General features: G+C 45.5%; 1 protein-coding gene across 5 annotated transcripts in view; it reads left to right on the top strand.

The window, feature by feature from the left end:
- tanc1a (tetratricopeptide repeat, ankyrin repeat and coiled-coil containing 1a) overlaps window positions 1-18052 on the top strand; it is a 291461-nt gene that overhangs the window by 112376 nt on the left and 161033 nt on the right. For all 5 annotated transcript variants that reach the window (XM_068035280.1, XM_068035279.1, XM_068035278.1 and 2 more), the window contains 2 exons: window positions 6189-6319; window positions 6981-7170. In XM_068035280.1, the coding sequence (XP_067891381.1) occupies window positions 6189-6319; window positions 6981-7170 (321 nt within the window). The remainder of the gene's footprint in view (window positions 1-6188; window positions 6320-6980; window positions 7171-18052) is intronic.

The following is an 18052-nucleotide window of genomic DNA, read 5'->3' as shown; positions in this document are numbered from 1 at the left end:
CTCAGCATGATAGAGCCTCCCTCAAATGGCTCGGAACGCATACTGTCCATCCAACTGCTCACCACCTCTGGTCCAGTACACCTACTCAGCATCTATGCTCCAACACTCTGCTCCCCACCTGAAGCTAAAGACCAGTTCTACGAGCAACTCCATAACATCATCAGCAGCATACCCAAAACCGAACACCTATTCCTGCTGGGGGACTTTAATGCCAGGGTTAGGGCCGACCATGACTCATGGCCCTCCTGCCTTGGGCGTTATGGCGTTGGAAGGATGAATGAGAACGGACAGAGACTGCTTGATTTGTGTACCGATCATAACCTCTGCATCACCAACTCGTTCTTTCACACTAAACCCTGTCACCAGGTTTCATGGAGGCACCCAAGATCGCGTCGTTGGCACCAGCTAGACCTCATTGTCACAAGGCGAGCCACCTTAAACAGTGTTCAAATCACACGCAGCTTCCACAGTGCGGACTGCGACACCGACCACTCCCTGGTGCGCAGCAAGGTTAGACTCAGACCAAAGAAGTTGCATCATTCCAAGCAGAAGGGCCACCCGCACATCAACACGAGCAGAATTTCTCACCCACAGCTGTCACAAAAATTTCTAAATTCACTTGTAACAGCCCTTCAAAACACTCCCACAGGGGATGCTGAGACCAAGTGGGCCCACATCAGAGGCGCCATCTCTGAGTCAGCTTTGACCACCTACGGCAAAAGTGCGAAGAGAAATGCAGACTGGTTTCAATCTCATAATGAAGAGCTGGGACCTGTCATAGCCGCTAAGCGAATTGCACTGTTGAACTACAAGAAAGCCCCCAGTGATTTAACATCCGCAGCACTTAAAGCAGCCAGAAGCACTGCACAAAGAACAGCCAGGCGCTGCGCAAACGACGACTGGCAACACCTATGCAGTCATATTCAGCTGGCCTCAGACACCGGAAACATCAGAGGAATGTATGATGGCATGAAGAGAGATCTTGGGCCAACCATCAAGAAGATCGCCCCCCTCAAATCTAAATCGGGACATAAACACTGACCAAGCACTACCTAGAACTGTACTCCAGGGAGAATGTTGTCACTGAGACTGCCCTCAATGCAGCCCAGCCTCTACCAGTCATGGATGAGCTGGACATACAGCCAACCAAATCGGAACTCAGTGACGCCATTGATTCTCTAGCCAGCGGAAAAGCCCCTGGGAAGGACAGCATTACCCCTGAAATAATCAAGAGTGCCAAGCCTGCTATACTCTCAGCACTACATGAACTGCTATGCCTGTGTTGGGATGAGGGAGCAGTACCCCAGGACATGCGCGATGCCAATATCATCACCCTCTATAAAAACAAAGTGACCGCGGTGACTGCAACAACTACCGTGGAATCTCCCTGCTCAGCATAGTGGGGAAAGTCTTTGCTCGAGTCGCTCTGAACAGGCTCCAGAAGCTGGCCGAGCGCGTTTACCCTGAGGCACAGTGTGGCTTTCGTGCAGAGAGATCGACCGTTGACATGCTGTTCTCCCTTCGTCAGATACAGGAGAAATGCTGTGAACAACAGATGCCCCTCTACATTGCTTTCATTGATCTCACCAAAGCCTTTGACCTCGTCAGCAGACATGGTCTCTTCAGACTACTAGAAAAGATCGGATGCCCACCAAAGCTACTAAGTATCATCACCTCATTCCATGACAATATGAAAGGCACAATTCAACATGGCGGCTCCTCATCAGACCCCTTTCCTATCCTGAGTGGCGTGAAACAGGGCTGTGTTCTCGCACCTACACTTTTTGGGATTTTCTTCTCCCTGCTGCTTTCACATGCGTTCAAGTCGTCTGAAGAAGGAATTTTCCTCCACACAAGATCAGGGGGCAGGTTGTTCAACCTTGCCCGTCTAAGAGCGAAGTCCAAAGTATGGAAATCCTCATCAGGGAACTCCTCTTTGCTGACGATGCTGCTTTAACATCTCACACTGAAGAGTGCCTGCAGAGTCTCATCGACAGGTTTGCGGCTGCCTGCAATGAATTTGGCCTAACCATCAGCCTCCAGAAAACGAACATCATGGGGCAGGACGTCAGAAATGCTCCATCCATCAATATTGGCAACCACGCTCTGGAAGTGGTTCAAGAGTTCACCTACCTAGGCTCAACTATCACCAGTAACCTGACTCTAGATGCAGAAATCAACAGGAGCATGGGTAAGACTTCCACTGCTATGTCCAGACTGGCCAAGAGAGTGTGGGAAAATGGCGCACTGACACGGAACACAAAAGTCCGAGTGTATCAGGCCTGTGTCCTCAGTACCTTGCTCTATGGCAGCGAGGCCTGGACAACGTATGCCAGCCAAGAGCGACGTCTCAATTCATTCCATCTTCACTGCCTCCGGAGAATACTTGGCCACAGGTGGCAGGACCGTATCTCCAACACAGACGTCCTCGAAGCGGCCAACATCCCCAGCTGGTACACACTACTGAGTCAGCGGCGCTTGAGATGGCTTGGCCATGTGAGCCGCATGGAAGATGGCAGGATCCCCAAAGACACATTGTACAGTGAGCTCGCCACTGGTATCAGACCCACCGGCCGACCATGTCTCCGCTTTAAAGACGTCTGCAAACGCGACATGAAATCCTGTGACATTGATCACAAGTCGTGGGAGTCAGTTGCCAGCGTTCGCCAGAGCTGGTGGGCAGCCATAAAGACAGGGTTAAATTGTGGCGAGTCGAAGAGACTTAGTAGTTGGCAGGAAAAAAGACAGAGGCGCAAGGGGAGAGCCAACTGTGCAACAGCCCCGACAAACAAATTTCTCTGCAGCACCTGTGGAACAGCCTGTCACTCTAGAATTGGCCTTTATAGCCAATCCAGGCGCTGCTTCACAAACCACTGACCACCTCCAGGCGCGTATCCATTGTCTCTTGAGATAAGGAGGCCCAAAAGAAGAAGAAAGAACATTAATCCCATATTCCTACCCCATCCCCACCTTTCCTCAATTTCCCTACCACCTACCTATACTGGGGGCAATTAATAATAGCCAATTTACCTATCAACCTGCAAGTCTTTGGCTGTGGGAGGAAACCCGAGCACCCGGCGGAAACCCACGCGGTCACAGGGAGAACTTGCAAACTCCGCACAGGCAGTACCCAGAATTGAACCCAGGTCACTGGAGCTGTGAGGCTGCGGTGCTAGCCACTGTGCCGCCCCTTCTGTGTGTGTGTGTGTGTGTCTCCCTCTCTGTCTCTTTTCTCCCCCCCACACCCACCTCCCCACTTCATTTCTCTGTGTGTCTAATCCTCCTGTGCCTGTCTGTCTCTCTCTCTCTCTCCCCCTTCTCCCCACTTCTCTAGTTTCATTTATATTTCTGCTCCATGTTTGTACAGTATTCGTCACCTGGACATGCAGCTTGGTGCACGGTTTCTAATACGACGAAGAGTGCTGCCCTCCATATCACTCAAAAATAGTTTGATCAGACATAAATTATTGAGGCTTAATCATTTTTAGTTGACCCCCAGGTTGAACCTTAATCATCTCAGTCCCAGGACATCACTGCAGGAGTTCCTCAGGGTAGTATCCTAAGCCCGCCCGTCTTCAGCTGCTTCATCAATGACCTTCCCTCCATCATAAGGTCAGAAGTGGGAATCTTCGCTGATGAGTGCACAGTGTTCAGCACCATTTGCGACAACTCATACTGAAGCAGTCGTGCCCAGATGCAGCAAGACCTGGACAACATCCAGGCTTGGGCTGATAAATGGCAAGTAACAATCGTGCCACACAAGTGCCAGGCAATGACCATCTCAAATAAGAGAGATTCTAACCATCTCCCCTTGATGTTCAATGGCATTACCATTTCTGAATCCCCCACTATCAACATCCTGGGGGTTATTATTGACCAAAAACTGAACTAGACCAACCACATAAATACTGTGGCTACAAGAACAGGTCAGAAATCCTGAGGCGAGTAACTCACCACCTGTCTCACCAAAGCCTGTCCATCATCTACAAAGCACAAGTCAGGAGTGTGATGGAATACTCTCCACTTGCCTGGATGGGTGCAGCTCCAACAACATTCAAGAAGCTTAACTCCATCCAGGACAAAGCAACCCGCTTGATTGGCACCCCATCCAGCACCTTCAACATTCACTCCCCTCACCACTGACAGACAGTGGCAGCAGTGTGTTCCATCTACACGATGCACTGCAGCAACTCATCAAGGCTCCTTGGACAGCACTTTCCAAACCCGTGACCTCTACCACGTAGAAGCAAAGGGCAACAGATCCATGAGAACACCACCACCTGTAAGTTCCCCTCCAAGCCACACACCATTCTGATTTGGAACTATGTTGCCGTTCCTTCACCGTCGCTGGGTCAAAATCCTGGAACTCCCTTCCTAACAGCTCTGTTGGCGTACCTACACCCTAAGGACTGCAGCGGTTCAACAAGGCAGTTTCACCACCATCTTCTCGAGTGCAATTAGGGATGGGTAATAAATGCTGGCCTAACCAGCGACACCCACATCCCATGAACGAATTTTTTAAAACTGCCATCTCTAAATTATACATTCTTTAGAGCTTTCTAGTAACTTGTGACTTTTGAACCCTAATTTTACCTATGCTTGTCACAATTTTTGGATGAACATTGCATCCTATGAAGTGATTCAGGTAGGTTTGCAGCTACCACTGGACTTGTGAAAATTTGATATTGGATTTATTGCTCTTTGAGAGTGAAAACTATGGATAATTGTCATTTCTACAATTGATGAAACATTGAGCTGATTCCTGCAGTTTTGCAATGGAGTGGCTGTAACTAGGGCCCTACCAAATTCACAGCTGTGAAAAATGCATCATGGACTGTGAAATCAGCTATTTTACGAACAATTTCATCTCTTTTTAAGAAGTCAACAGAGAGCTCAGAAAATCGTCAGTTGGTTACAATGTGGATGCTTTTGCAAACGGCAAAATACCATTGAAAAATCTTGATCACCCAAAGCTGCAGATACTCATTAAACGTTGCGAGGTGAACTCTGGAATGCAGAATCCCCACCTTGCAAGCCTAGCATGGTGCTGTGCCAATTCCAAAAAACTCTGGACGCGGAGAGAGCTGTGTCAAAACATGGACAGGCGTTCACAGAAACAGGGAATGAAGAAAGAGACAGTTGCAGGTTTTTCCGTGCTCACATTCAACCACTGACTTCAGTGAGTGAAGAATGTGATTGTTTATAGTCAGTTTTTTACAGTAGTTTTTGGGTGTACTTGAAACCAGAAACTTCCTGTCTTTTTTTTGTTTTAAATAGATCATTTTCATGGTTTGTTCTGACACCCGTGAAATTTACAATTTAAATATATGAAATCGTGCAATTTCTGATCCTTAACATGCCTTGAGGGTGAAATTTGTAAAATTTGACTCTGAATTTGGTAGGGCCCTGCCTATAACACATAGAAGCGATGAACCAGTGCTGATATGAGATTGTTTCTAGGTTACCGATTGTATGCAAGATGAAAGTTGGCTGGTGCAGATAGCTGATATTAATGCAAGAATACTAATTGTTGCTGAAAGTTGATCTGCAGAAAAAATTGTGAACCGGGCCTTTTTTTGTATACCTAATCATGTTTTATATTTTGGAATATTAAGTTTTTCCACAAATTAAGCATACTATTAGTTTTGAAACTGTTTACATCTGAATGAACAGTCGGAAATAGAGCAGAAATTGAACTGTGTGCAGAATTTCAAAGATAAATATATCAGAGTGCGAGGGCAGACAGTATTTAATTACACAAGCATAAATGGCATAAGAACCAAAACAAAATGTTGGAAACACTCAGCAGACCAGGCAGCATCTGTTGAGAGAACACAAGTCGATGTTTCAGAGATTGAACCTTTCCCAGTTCTGAGGAAGTGTTTAATACCCAAATTGTTCATTAATGTTTGCTTGACATATGTAGCCTGACTTGCTGAGTGTTTTCAGCATTTTCTGTTTTTTTAAAGATTTCCAGCATCTGCAATATTTTGGTTTTTGTTCATAAATGGCATAAACTTGTGCACGGAACCATTAATTTTACAGCATGAATTTGTAGTAAATCAACATTATAAAGTAAGATGAAAATATATTTTGAGTAACCTACAACCAGAATTCTGTAATATGTAACTAGGAACTTACAAGTAAGACGGCAATAAGTTGAATAACTGCAATTATTCCTCTACCAGAGCCGCAGAAGAGTAATGAAAGAAGCTCCTCCCCTGCTGCTCAGGAATTGATGACTAGATTGGGGTTTCTGTTGGGAGAAGGGATTCCAAGCTCGACTCGTTTACCCGTGGAAGAGAAAAGTGAAAAAACGGTATGATTGTCATAAGGAAAAAATCAACACACTTTGTTTTAGAACAGGGAAGATTCTGCTTGGCATATAATTTGACCTTTTGATGCCATTCAGCTGAAATAACTTTGTTTCACACAAGTTACTAAAAACTATTGATTATTATGTACCGGAACTGTTTAAAAGAAGTTGTGTTGTAAGTTTTTTTTGTAGAAAATTAACACAGCAGATATTATTTGCTATTGGATGTTTATTCCATGTTCAATTGGTAACATTTAAAATGACATTGTGTTGCTAAACCACAGTTTACGACAATTAAGTTAATCGCTGCATAGAAATCTTTTTGCACTTTCTATTCCGCTACTTCCCTCCATCCCGCTCAACCTCTCAGCTCCCCTTCTTCCCCTCCCACACTCTCCTCCTCCCACCGTGCTGTCTTCCTCCTCTCGCCTCCCCTTACCCACCCATTTACCCTGTCCCCCTTTTCCTCTTGCACGCCACCCTGCTCTCTCTCAATCTCCACCCTGGTTCAATCATCTTTTGTCCTCAGCCCTCCTAATGTGAAAAGTGTTTGGCATGAACTTGACTTTGCCTGCACAATACTGGACTTGATTGAATAGTTATCAAATAATTATTCTGCAAATGTTTATGCAAATGTTTTGTTTTTGTTTTATGTCCTTCACAGTTTTCAACTGCTGTTCAGGGAATCAGTCCATGTTCGACACTAACGAGCAGTACTGCATCTCCAGGCACTGACAGCCCATGCTCAACTCTGAATAGCTGCATCAGCAAGCCTCCACAAAAAAAACCCAGTCCCTGTGGAACTATTACCAGCTTAAGCTCCACACTGGAAAGCAAGGACAGTGGCATTATAGGTGAGAGATTTTGGTTCCTGTAAATATGTAATGCCCACACACCTATATTCAGTCTTTGATTATCACTTTGTTTTCTTGAAGGCGTATCAATAATTCTCAAATTCTCAGTTTGAGAATTGCTGTTTAAATTACTTTTGTTTGAATGCTGTAAAATAAATATGCTAACACAGTAATAGTATTATAATCATTTACAATTATTTTGAAGTTGACATTGTACCGCATTTTTGAGGTGATAAGAATGACTAAGGTCACACTTTTACTTTGTTAAATTAGCTTCTGTTATGCATTTTTGCTATAATGATGTAGGCAGATATATATTCACAAATTACCACTGCCAAAACTGTCAGCAAACATGCTAAGGTGGACGAGTTGGAAACAATGGTAGTGATATCACACACTTGTTTGCTTCTCATTTTCTTTAGTTGAATTTAATGTTAAAGTTAACTTATGTGCTAGCAGTTAACTTTTAGTTTTCTAACAACTAATTGGACATGTACTAATGCTATTAAAGTTCATTGCTGTGATCGTACCTTGGAAGGACATAGTAAAATAAAATTATTTCCACAATATTTGATATTACAATTGCTGGAATTTGGTATTGTTAAAGTCAACAATTTTAGCTGAAAATTGGTAGAATTCATTAAAGTGAGTGGATTTCCTATGGTGCATGGGTACATAAAAACATAAGAACTGGGAGCAGGAGTAGGCAATTCAGCCCCTCGAGCCTGCTCCGCCATTCAGTACGATCATGGCTGATCTCATCTCGGCCTCCGCTCCACTTTCTTGCCTGTTCTCCATAACCCTTCAACCCATTTCTAATTAAAAATCTGTCTATCTCCTCAAATTTACCCAATGTCCCGGCATCCACCTCACTCGGGTAGTGAATTTCACAGATTCACAGCCCTTTGAGAGAAGTAATTTCTCCTCATCTCTGTTTTAAATCTGCTACCCCTTATCCTAAAACTATGACCTCTCGTTCTACATTGCCCCACAAGAGGAAACATCCTCTCTGTGTCTACTTTGTCAATCCCCTTAATCATCTTATATACCTCAATTAGATGATCTCTCATTCTTCTAAACTCTCGAGAGTAAAGGCCGAAACTGTTCAATCTCTCTTCATAAGACAAGCCCCCCATCTCTGGAATCAAACTAGTGAACCTCCTGCGAACTGCCTCCAATGCAGCTACATCCTTTCTCAAGAAAGGGGACCAAAACTGTGTGCAATACTCCAGGTGTGGTCTCACTAATGCCTTGTCCAGTTGCAGCAACACTTCCCTACTTTTATACTCTATTCCTTTAGCAATAAATGCCAAAATTCCATTTGCCTTCCTTATTACCTGCTGTACCTGCAAACTAGTTTTCTGCGATTCATGCACGAGGACACCCAGATCCCTCTGCACCAAAGTACTCTGAAGTTTCTCTCCATTTAGATAATTTGCCTTTCTATTCTTCCGACCAAAATGGATAACCTCACACTTATCCATGTTAAAATCCATTTGCCAAATTTTGGCCCATTTATCTAATCTATCCATATATATTTGTAGATTTTTTATTTCTTTATTGCAACTTACTGTCCCACCTATTTTAGTGTCATCTGCAAATTTGGCTATAGTATCCCTGCATCCAAGTCATTTATATAGATTGTAAATAGTTGGGGCCCGGGGACCAAACCCTGTGGCACCCCACTAGTTACATCTTGCCAACCAGAAAAAGACCCATTTATCCTGACTGTCTGTTTTCTGTTGGTTAGCAAATCCTCTATCCAAGCTAATAAATTGCCCCTAACCGCATGTGAACTTGCCTTGTGTATTAACCTTTTGCGTGGCATCTTACCAAATGCCTTCTGGAAGTCCAGATAAACTACATCTGCAGGATCCCCATTATCCACTTTGCTTGTTACAGCTTCGAAGAACAAAGTTAGTCAAACACGATTTACCCTTCATAGCTGACTCTGATGGATTGCATTTTGACTTTCTATATGTCTTGTTATTACTTCCTTAATAATGGATTCTAATAATTTCCCAACGACAGATGTTAAACCAACTGGTCTATAGTTTCCTACTTTGTGCCTCCCTCCCTTTTTGAATAAAGGCGTTACATTAGCTTTTTTCCAATCCACTGGAACCTTTCCCGTATCCAGAGAATTTTGGAATATTATAACCAATGGAGCCACTATCTCTACTGCCACTTCCTTTAAGACCCTAGGATGTAGGCCATCAGGTCCTGGGGATTTATCTGCCTTCAACCCCAATAGTTTGCTCAGTACTTTTTCCTTAGTGATTGTTCTAAGTTCCTCCCTTTCTATGACCTCTGCATTACCTGATGCTATTGAGATGGTACTAGTGTCCTCCACCGTGAAAATTGAAGCAAAGTACTGATTTAGTGTCTCTGCCATTTATGTGTTCCCTTCTATTAACTTCCCAGTCTCATCCTCCAAAGGGCCAACATTCACTTCAGCTACTCGCTTCCTTTTTATATACTGATAGAAGGGTAGGTATTAAGAGTTTTACGATGTTTGGAACATTAAACTATTTAATGTACTTTGTGTTACTTCAATAAGTTTTCTAGGTATGTAAAAAGCTGGCCTGGCCCCATTTAAGCCTACACATCCTAATGGATGTATTGTTTTGTCAGCGACTGCTATATGCTTGCAGCTTGTACTTCTTCCGACCTGACATCATTCATTCCCATTTTCTGGCTCGGTTCCATTCCCAGGTACTTTGGCAATCTGCTCCTCGACCCGCTTCCTTCTGCGTTCAAAGTTTAGAAACATGGTAATATCTTCAGTCTATACACCATTATTGTAATTTATTTTGCAAGTTATGAATTCATATAATAATCTACCAAACTAAACTCTACCTGTCCAGCTCCTTGCTACTGCAAATCGCAGCCTCTACCAAAATACTTACTGCCCTAGTATTTTCTCCACCCAGTCACTATCCTAGGTATCCTAGACAAAGCCAGTAACAGCCTCCATGCTGTTTTTTTATTTCATGGGAAGCCAGCATTTATTGTCCATTCCTAATCGCCCTTGAGAAGGTGGTGGTGAGCTGCTGCCTTGAGCTGCTGCAGTCCTTGGGATGTAGATACACCAATGTGCGAGTGAGCATAGGAATAGGAGAATTGAGCGATTGAACACGTGGCAAGAGAACTGGTGTAGGAGAGAGGGCATCAGATTTCTGAGGCATTAGGACCAGTTCCGAGGCAGATGGGACCTGTATAAGATGGACAGATTGCATCTTAGCAGGGCTGGGACTAATATCCTGGCGGGGAGATTTGCTAGTGCTGTTGGGGAGAGTTTAAACTAGATTGGCAAGGGGATGGGAACCTGAGAGGGAGCTCGGATTGGAGGGAGGCAAAACTGGTAACTTGTCAGGGGTGTGGGAACCAGGAGGAAATATCAGAGGAATACCCAGGTGCACAGAACACTGGGGGAGATAGCACTTGAGTGGGGAATAGTAAGGTATTAGGTGGGGTCAGAGTAAGGGAGAAAGTAATAAAGTCTAAATCAGGGTTAATGTACAAGTATGTGAATGCATGGAGTGTGGTTAATAAAATTGGAGAAGTACAGGTGCAGATTGCCATGTAGAAATATGTGGCTATAACAGGGTAGGCTGTGGTGTAGTGGTATTATCACTTGGCTAGTAACCCAGAGACCCAGGGTATTTCTCTGGGGACTTGGGTTCGAATCCCACCACAGCAGAAGGTGGAATTTGAATTTAATTAATAAATCTGGAATTAAAAAAGCTAGTCTAATGATGGCCATGAAACCATTGTCGATTGTTGTAAAAACCCATCTGGTTCACTAATGTCCTTGAGGGAAGGAAATCTGCTGTCCTTACCTGGTCTGGCCTACATGTGACTCCAGACCCACAGCAATGTGGTTAACTCTTACATGCCCTCTGAAATGGCCTAGCAAGCCACTCAGTTGTACCTAACTGCTACGAAGTCAGTAAAAAGGAATGAAACCGGACGGACCACCCGGCATCGACCTAGGCACCGGAAACTTCAACGGCAAACCCAGCCCTGTCGACCCTGCAAAGTCGTCCTTACTAGCATCTGGGGGTTTGTGCCAAAGTTGGGAGAGCTGTCCCACAGACTAGTCAAGCAACAGCCTGACATAGTCATACTCACGGAATCATACCTGACAGACAATGTCCCAGACACTGCCATCACCATCCCTGGGTATGTCCTGTCCCACCGGCAGGACAGACCCACCAGAGATGGCGGTACAGTGGTATACAGTAGGGAGGGAGTTGCCCTGGGAGTCCTCAACATTGACTCCGGACCCCATGAAGTCTCATGGCATCAGGTCAAACATGGGCAAGGTAACCTCCTGCTGATTACCACCTACTGCCCTCCCTCAGCTGATGACTCAGTACTCCACCATGTTGAACACAACTTGGAGGAAGCACTGAGGGTGGCAAGGGCACAAAATGTACTCTGGGTGGGGGACTTCAATTTCCATCACCAAGAGTGGCTCGGTAGCACCACTTCTGACCGAGCTGGCCAGGTCCTAAAGGACATAGCTGCTAGACTGGGTCTGCGGCAGGTGGTGGGGGAACCAACACGAGGGAAAAACATACTTGACCTTGTCTTCACCAATCTGCCTGCTGCAGATGCTTCTGTCCATGACTGTATTGGTAGGAGTGACCACCACACAGTCCTTGTGGAGACGAAGTCCCGCCTTCACATTGAACAGACCATCCGTCGTGTTGTGTGGCACTATCACCGTGCTAAATGGGATAGATTTCGAACAGATCTAGCAATGCAAAACCGGGCATCCATGAGGCGCTATGGGCCATCAGCAGCAGCAGAATTGTACTCAATCACAATCTGTAACCTCATAGCCCGTCATATCCCCCACTCCACATTACCATCAAGCCAGGAGACCAATCCTGGTTCAATGAAGAGTGCAGGAGGGCATGCCAGGAGCAGCATCAAGCATACCTCAAAATGAGGTGTCAACCTGGTGAAGCTACAACACAGTACTATCTGCGTGCCAAACTGCGTAAGCAGCATGCGATGGACAGAGCTAAGCGATCCCATAACCAACGGATCAGATCGAAGCTCTGCAGTCCTGCCACATCCAGCCGTGAATGGTGGTGGACAATTAAACAACTAACTGGAGGAGGTGACTCCACAAATATCCCCTTCCTCAATGATGGGGGAGCCCAGCACATCAGTGCGAAAGATAAGGCTGATGCATTTGCAACAATCTTCAGCGAGAGGTGCCGAGTTGATGATCCATCTCGGCCTCCTCCTAAAGTCCCCAGCATCACAGATGCCAGACTTCAGCCAATTCGTTTCACTCCGCGTGATATCAAGAAACGACTGAAGGCACTGGATACTGCAAAAGCTATGGGCCCTGACAATATTCTGGCAATAGTACTGAAGACCTGTGCTCCAGAACTTGCCGCGCCCCTTGCCAAGTTGTTCCAGTACAGCTACAACACTGGCATCTATCCTGCAATGTGGAAAATTGCCCAGGTATGTTCTGTACACAAAAAGCAGGACAAGTCCAACCCGGCCAATTACCGCCCCATCAGCCTACTCTCAATCATCAGAAAAGTGATGGAAAGTGTCATCAACAGTGCCATCAAGCAGCACTTGCTTAGTAATAACCTGCTCAGTGACGCTCAGTTTGGGTTCCGCCAGGGCCACTCAGCTCCTGACCTCATTACAGCCTTGATTCAAACATGGACAAAAGAGCTGAACTCAAGAGGTGAGGTGAGAGTGACTGCCCTTGACATCAAGGCAGAATTTGACCGAGTATGGCATCAAGGAGCCCAAGCAAAACTGAGGTCAATGGGAATCAGGAGGAAAACCCTCCGCTGGCTGGAGTCATACCTAGCGCAAAGGTAGATGGTTGTGGTTGTTGGAGGTCAATAATCTGAGCTCCAGGACATCACTGCAGGAGTTCCTCAGGGTAGTGTCCTGGGCCCAACCATATTCAGCTGCTTCATCAATGACCTTCCTTCAATCATTAGGTCAGAAGTGGGATTGTTTGCTGATGATTGCACAATGTTCAGCACTATTTGTGACTCCTCCGATACTGAAGCGGTCCGTGTAGAAATGCAGCAAGACCTGGACAATATCCAGGCTTGGGCTGATAAGTGGCAAGTAACATTCGCGCCACACAAGTGCCAGGCAATGACCATCTCCAACAAGAGAGAATCTAACCATCTCCCCTTGACATTCAACGGCATTACCATCGCTGAATCCCCCACTATCAACACCCTAGGGGCTACCATTGACCAGAAACTGAACTGGAGTAGCCATATAAGTACCGTGGCTACAAGAGCAGGTCAGAGGCTAGGAATCCTGAGGCGAGTAACTCACCTCCTGACTCCCCAAAGCCTGTCCACCATCTAAAAGGCACAAGTCAGGAGTGTGATGGAACACTCTCCACTTGCCTGGATGGGTGCAGCTCCAACAGCACTCAAGAAGCTCGACACCATCCAGGACAAAGCAGCCCACTTGATTGGCACCCCATCTACAAACATTCACTCCCTCCACCACCAACGCACAGTGGCAGCAGTGTGTACCATCTACAAGATGCACTGCAGCAATGCACCAAGGCTCCTTAGACAGCACCTTCTAAACCCGCGATCTCTACCAACTAGAAGGACAAGGGTAGCAAATACATGGGAACACCACCACCTGCAAGTTCCCCTCCAAGTCACACACCATCCAGACTTGGAACTATATAGCCGTTCCTTCACTGTAGCTGGGTCAAAATCCTGGAACTCCCTTCCTAGCAGCAATGTGGGTATACCTACCCCAAATGGACTGCAGTGGTTCAAGAAGGCAGCTCACCACCACCTTCTCAAGGGCAATTAGGGATGGGCAATAAATGCTGGCCTGGCCAACGTCGCCCACATCCCATGAATGAATAAAAAAAAACCAGAGACATGGTTCAAAGAAGAGCAGGACTGGATGTTAAATATTCCTGGATTCAAGGTGTTCAGGAAAGATCGGAAAGGGGGAGGGGTGGCAGTATTGATTAAGGAGTGCAGTGCTGGAGAAAAAGGATTTCCCAGAGGGGTCGAGGACAGAATCAATTTGGCTAGAGCTGAGGAACAAAAAAGGTGCGTTACATTGCTCGATGTTGTCTGTAGGTCACCAGCTAGTGGGAAGGACATGGAGGAACAAATTTGCAAGGAAATTACAGAGAGGTGCAAAAATTATAGGGGAATTTAATTATCCAAACATAAACTGGGATAGTAGCAGTGAGGGGCGAGAGTTCCTAGAGGGTGTTCAAGAAAATTTTCTGCTGCAGTATGTTGCTATTCCCAACGAGAAAAGAGATGCTGCCAGACCTGGTTCTTGTGAATGAGCTGGGCCAAGTAGATCAAGTGTCAGTAGGAGAGCATTTAGGGGACAGTGATCATTGTATCATGAGGTTTAGGCTGACTATGGACAAGGACAAAGAACAATCCAGAGTAAAAATAAGTAACTGGGGGAAAGCCAACTTCAATGGGGTAAGAATGGAGCTGGAAAAGTTGGCAGGAAAACCAATAGCTGAACAGTGGGCTGCCTTCAAAGAAGAGATAGTTCGGACACAGTCAAGGTATGTTCCCTTGAAGGGGAAAGGTCGGGCAAACAAGTCCAGAGCTCCCTGGATGACAAAAGAGGTCGAGATTGAGATAAAAAAGGAAAAGTGTGCTTATGACAGATGCCAGGTAGAAAATACTATTGAGAACCAGGCTGAATATAGAAGGTCCAGAGGGGAAGTGAAAAAGCAAAGAGAGAACATGAAAAGAGACTGGCAGCTAGCAGTAAAGGAAATCGCAAAGTTTTCTATAGGCATATAAATAGTAAAAGGGTGGTAAAAGGAGGAGTGGGGCCGAGTAGGGACCAACAAAAGGGGATTTACACATGGAGGCAGAGGGCATAGCTGAGGTATTAAATATATACTTTGCATCTGTCTTTACCAAGGAAGAAGATGCAACCCAGGTAATGGTGAAAGAGAAGGTAATTCAGACACTAGAAGGGTTTACAATTGAGAAAGAGGGCATATTGGATAGGCTGTCTTTCCTTAAAGTGGATAAAGCACCAGGACTGGATGGGATGCATCCAAGGGTACTGAGGAAAATAAGGGTGGAAATCGCAGAGGCACTAGCCATAATTTTTCAGTCTTTCTTAGGCACAGGGGTGGTGCCAGAGGACTGGAGAATTGCACACATTGTTCAAAAAAGGGTGTAAAAATAATCCCAGTAACTGTGGACCAGTCAGTTTAACTTCGGTGGTGGGGAAACTTCTAGAAAAAATAATTCGGGACTGAATTAATAGTCACATGGACAAATGCAGGTTAATGAAAGAAAGCCTTAAGGGAAAATCAAGTTTAACTAACTTGCTGGAGTTTTTCGAGGAGGTAATTGAGAGGTTTTATGAAGGCAGTGCTGTTGATGTGGTATACATGGATATTCAAAAGGCATTTGATACAGTGCCACACAGACTTGTGAGTAAACTTATAGCTCCTGGAATAAAATGGATGGTAGCAACATGGATACGGAATTGGCTGAATGACAGGAAACAAAGAGTAGTGGTTAATGGATGTTTTTCAGGCTGGAGGAAGGTTTGTAGTGGAATTCCCCATGGATAATTGTTGGGATCCTTGCTTTTCCTGATGTAAGTTAATGACCTAGACCTTGGTGTACAGGGCACAGTTTCAAAGTTTGCAGATGATACGAAACTTGGAAACATTGGGAACTGAGAGAAGGATAGTGTAGAACTCCAAAAGGACGTAGACAAGTTGTTGGAATGGACAGACAGGTGGCAGATGAAGTTCAATGCAGAGAAGTGATTCATTTTGGCAGGAAGAACATGGAGAGACAATATAAACTAAAGGGTACAATTCTAAAGAGGGTGCAGGAGCAGAGGGACCTGGATGTGTACGTGCATAAGTCATTGAAGGTGGCAGGACCGGTTGAGAAAGCAGTTAATAAAGCATACAGTATCCTGGGCTTTATTAATTTGGGGATAGAGTACAAGAGCAAGGAAGTTATGTTGAACTTGTATAAGACACGAGTTAGGCCTCAGCTGGAGTATTGCATCCAGTTCTGGGATCCACACTTCAGGAAAGAGGTGAGGACATTGGAGAGAGTGCAGAAAAGATTCGTGAGAATGGTTCCAGGGATGAGGAGCTTCAGTTATGAAGACAGATTGGAAAGGTTAGGACTGTTTTCCTTGGAGAAGAGAAGGCTGAGAGGTGATTTGATAGAGATATTCAAAATTATGAGTGGTCTGGACAGAGTAGACAGAGAGAAAGTGTTCCCACTGGTGAAAGGATCGAGCACAAGTGGGCACAGATTTTAAAGTATTTGGTAAGAGAAGCAAAAGTGACATGAGAAAAAACTTTTTCACCCAGAGAGTGGTTAAGGTTTGGAATGCGCTACCTGAGAGTGTAGTGGAGGCAGATTCAATTGAAGCATTCAAAAGGGAATTAGACTCTTTTAGATGAAAAGGAAGAATATGGAGGGTTATGGGGAGAAGGCGGGGGAATGGAACTGAGTGAATTGCTCTTTTGGAGAGCTGGTGCGGACACTTTGGGCCGAATGGCCTCCGTCTGCACTTGAACAATTCTGTGAACAGTGCTGTTAGGAAGGGATTTTCACCCAGCGACGGTGAAGGAACTGCGATATAGTTCCAAGGCAGGATGCTGTGTGGCTTGAAGAGGAACTTGCAGCTGGTGGTGTTCCCATGCATCTGCTGCCCTTATCCTTCTAGTGGTGGAGGTTGCGGATTTGGAAAGTGCTGTTGAAGGAACCTTGGTAAGTTGCTGCAGTGCAACTTGTAGATGGAACACACTGCTGCCACTCTGCGTCGGTGGTGAAGGGAGTAAATGTTGAAGGTGGTGGATGGAGTGCCAGTCAGGCAGGCTGCATTGTCCTGGATGCTGTTGAGCTTCTTGAGTGTTGTTGAAGCTGCACCCATCCAGGCAAATGGAGAGTATTCATCACACTCCTGACTTGTGCCTTGTAGATGGTGGAAAGGCATTAAGGAGATGGGAGGTGAGTTACTCGTCGTAGAATTCCTAGTCTTTGACCTCTTGTAGCCACAGCATTTATGTGGCTGGTCTAGTTCAGTGTCTGGTCAATGGTAACCCAGGGGATGTTGATAGTGGGGGATTCAGTGATGGTAATGCCTTGAACATCAAGGGGAGATTGTTAATTTTCTCTTGCTTGAGATGTCATTGCCTGGCAATGTGTGTGGCACGATTGTTACTTGCCATTTATCAGCCCAAGCCTGGATGTTGTCAAGGTTTTGCTGCATCTGGATATGGGCTGCTTCAGTATCTGAGGAGTTGCGAATGGTACTGAACATTGTGCAATCATCAGCGGACGTTCCCACTTCTGACCTTATGATTGAAGGAAGATCATTGATGAAGCAGCTGAAGATGTTTGGGCTTCGGACACTACTTGGGACTGAGATGGCTGACTTCAAACAGCCACCACCATCTTCCTTTGCTCTAGGTATGACTTCAACCAGCGGAGAGTTTTCCCCCGATTCCCATTGACTCCAGTTTTGCTAGGGCTCCTTGATGCCATACTCAGTCTAATGTTGCCTTAATGTCAAAGGCAGTCGCGCTCTCCCACTAGAGTTCAGCTCTTTTGTTCCTGTTTGGACCAAGGCTGTAATGAGGTCAGGAGCTGAGTGGACCTGGCAGAACCCAAACTGAGCTTCAGTGAGCAAGCTATTGCTGAGCAAGTGCCGCTTGATAGCACTGTTACAACATAGAAAATAGGAGCAGGAGTAGGCCATTCGCCCTTCGAGCCTGCTCCGCCATTCATTATGATCATGGCTGATCATCCAACTCAGTAACCTGTTCCCGCTTTCGCCCCATACCCTTTGATCCCTTTAGACCCAAGAGCTATAT

This window comes from Heterodontus francisci, chromosome 7 (assembly GCF_036365525.1).
Source record: "Heterodontus francisci isolate sHetFra1 chromosome 7, sHetFra1.hap1, whole genome shotgun sequence".
In the NCBI taxonomy this organism is placed as follows: Eukaryota; Metazoa; Chordata; class Chondrichthyes; order Heterodontiformes; family Heterodontidae; genus Heterodontus; species Heterodontus francisci.
The sequence above is the reverse complement of the archived record's forward strand: the minus strand, read 5'-3'. Positions and strand labels throughout refer to the sequence as shown.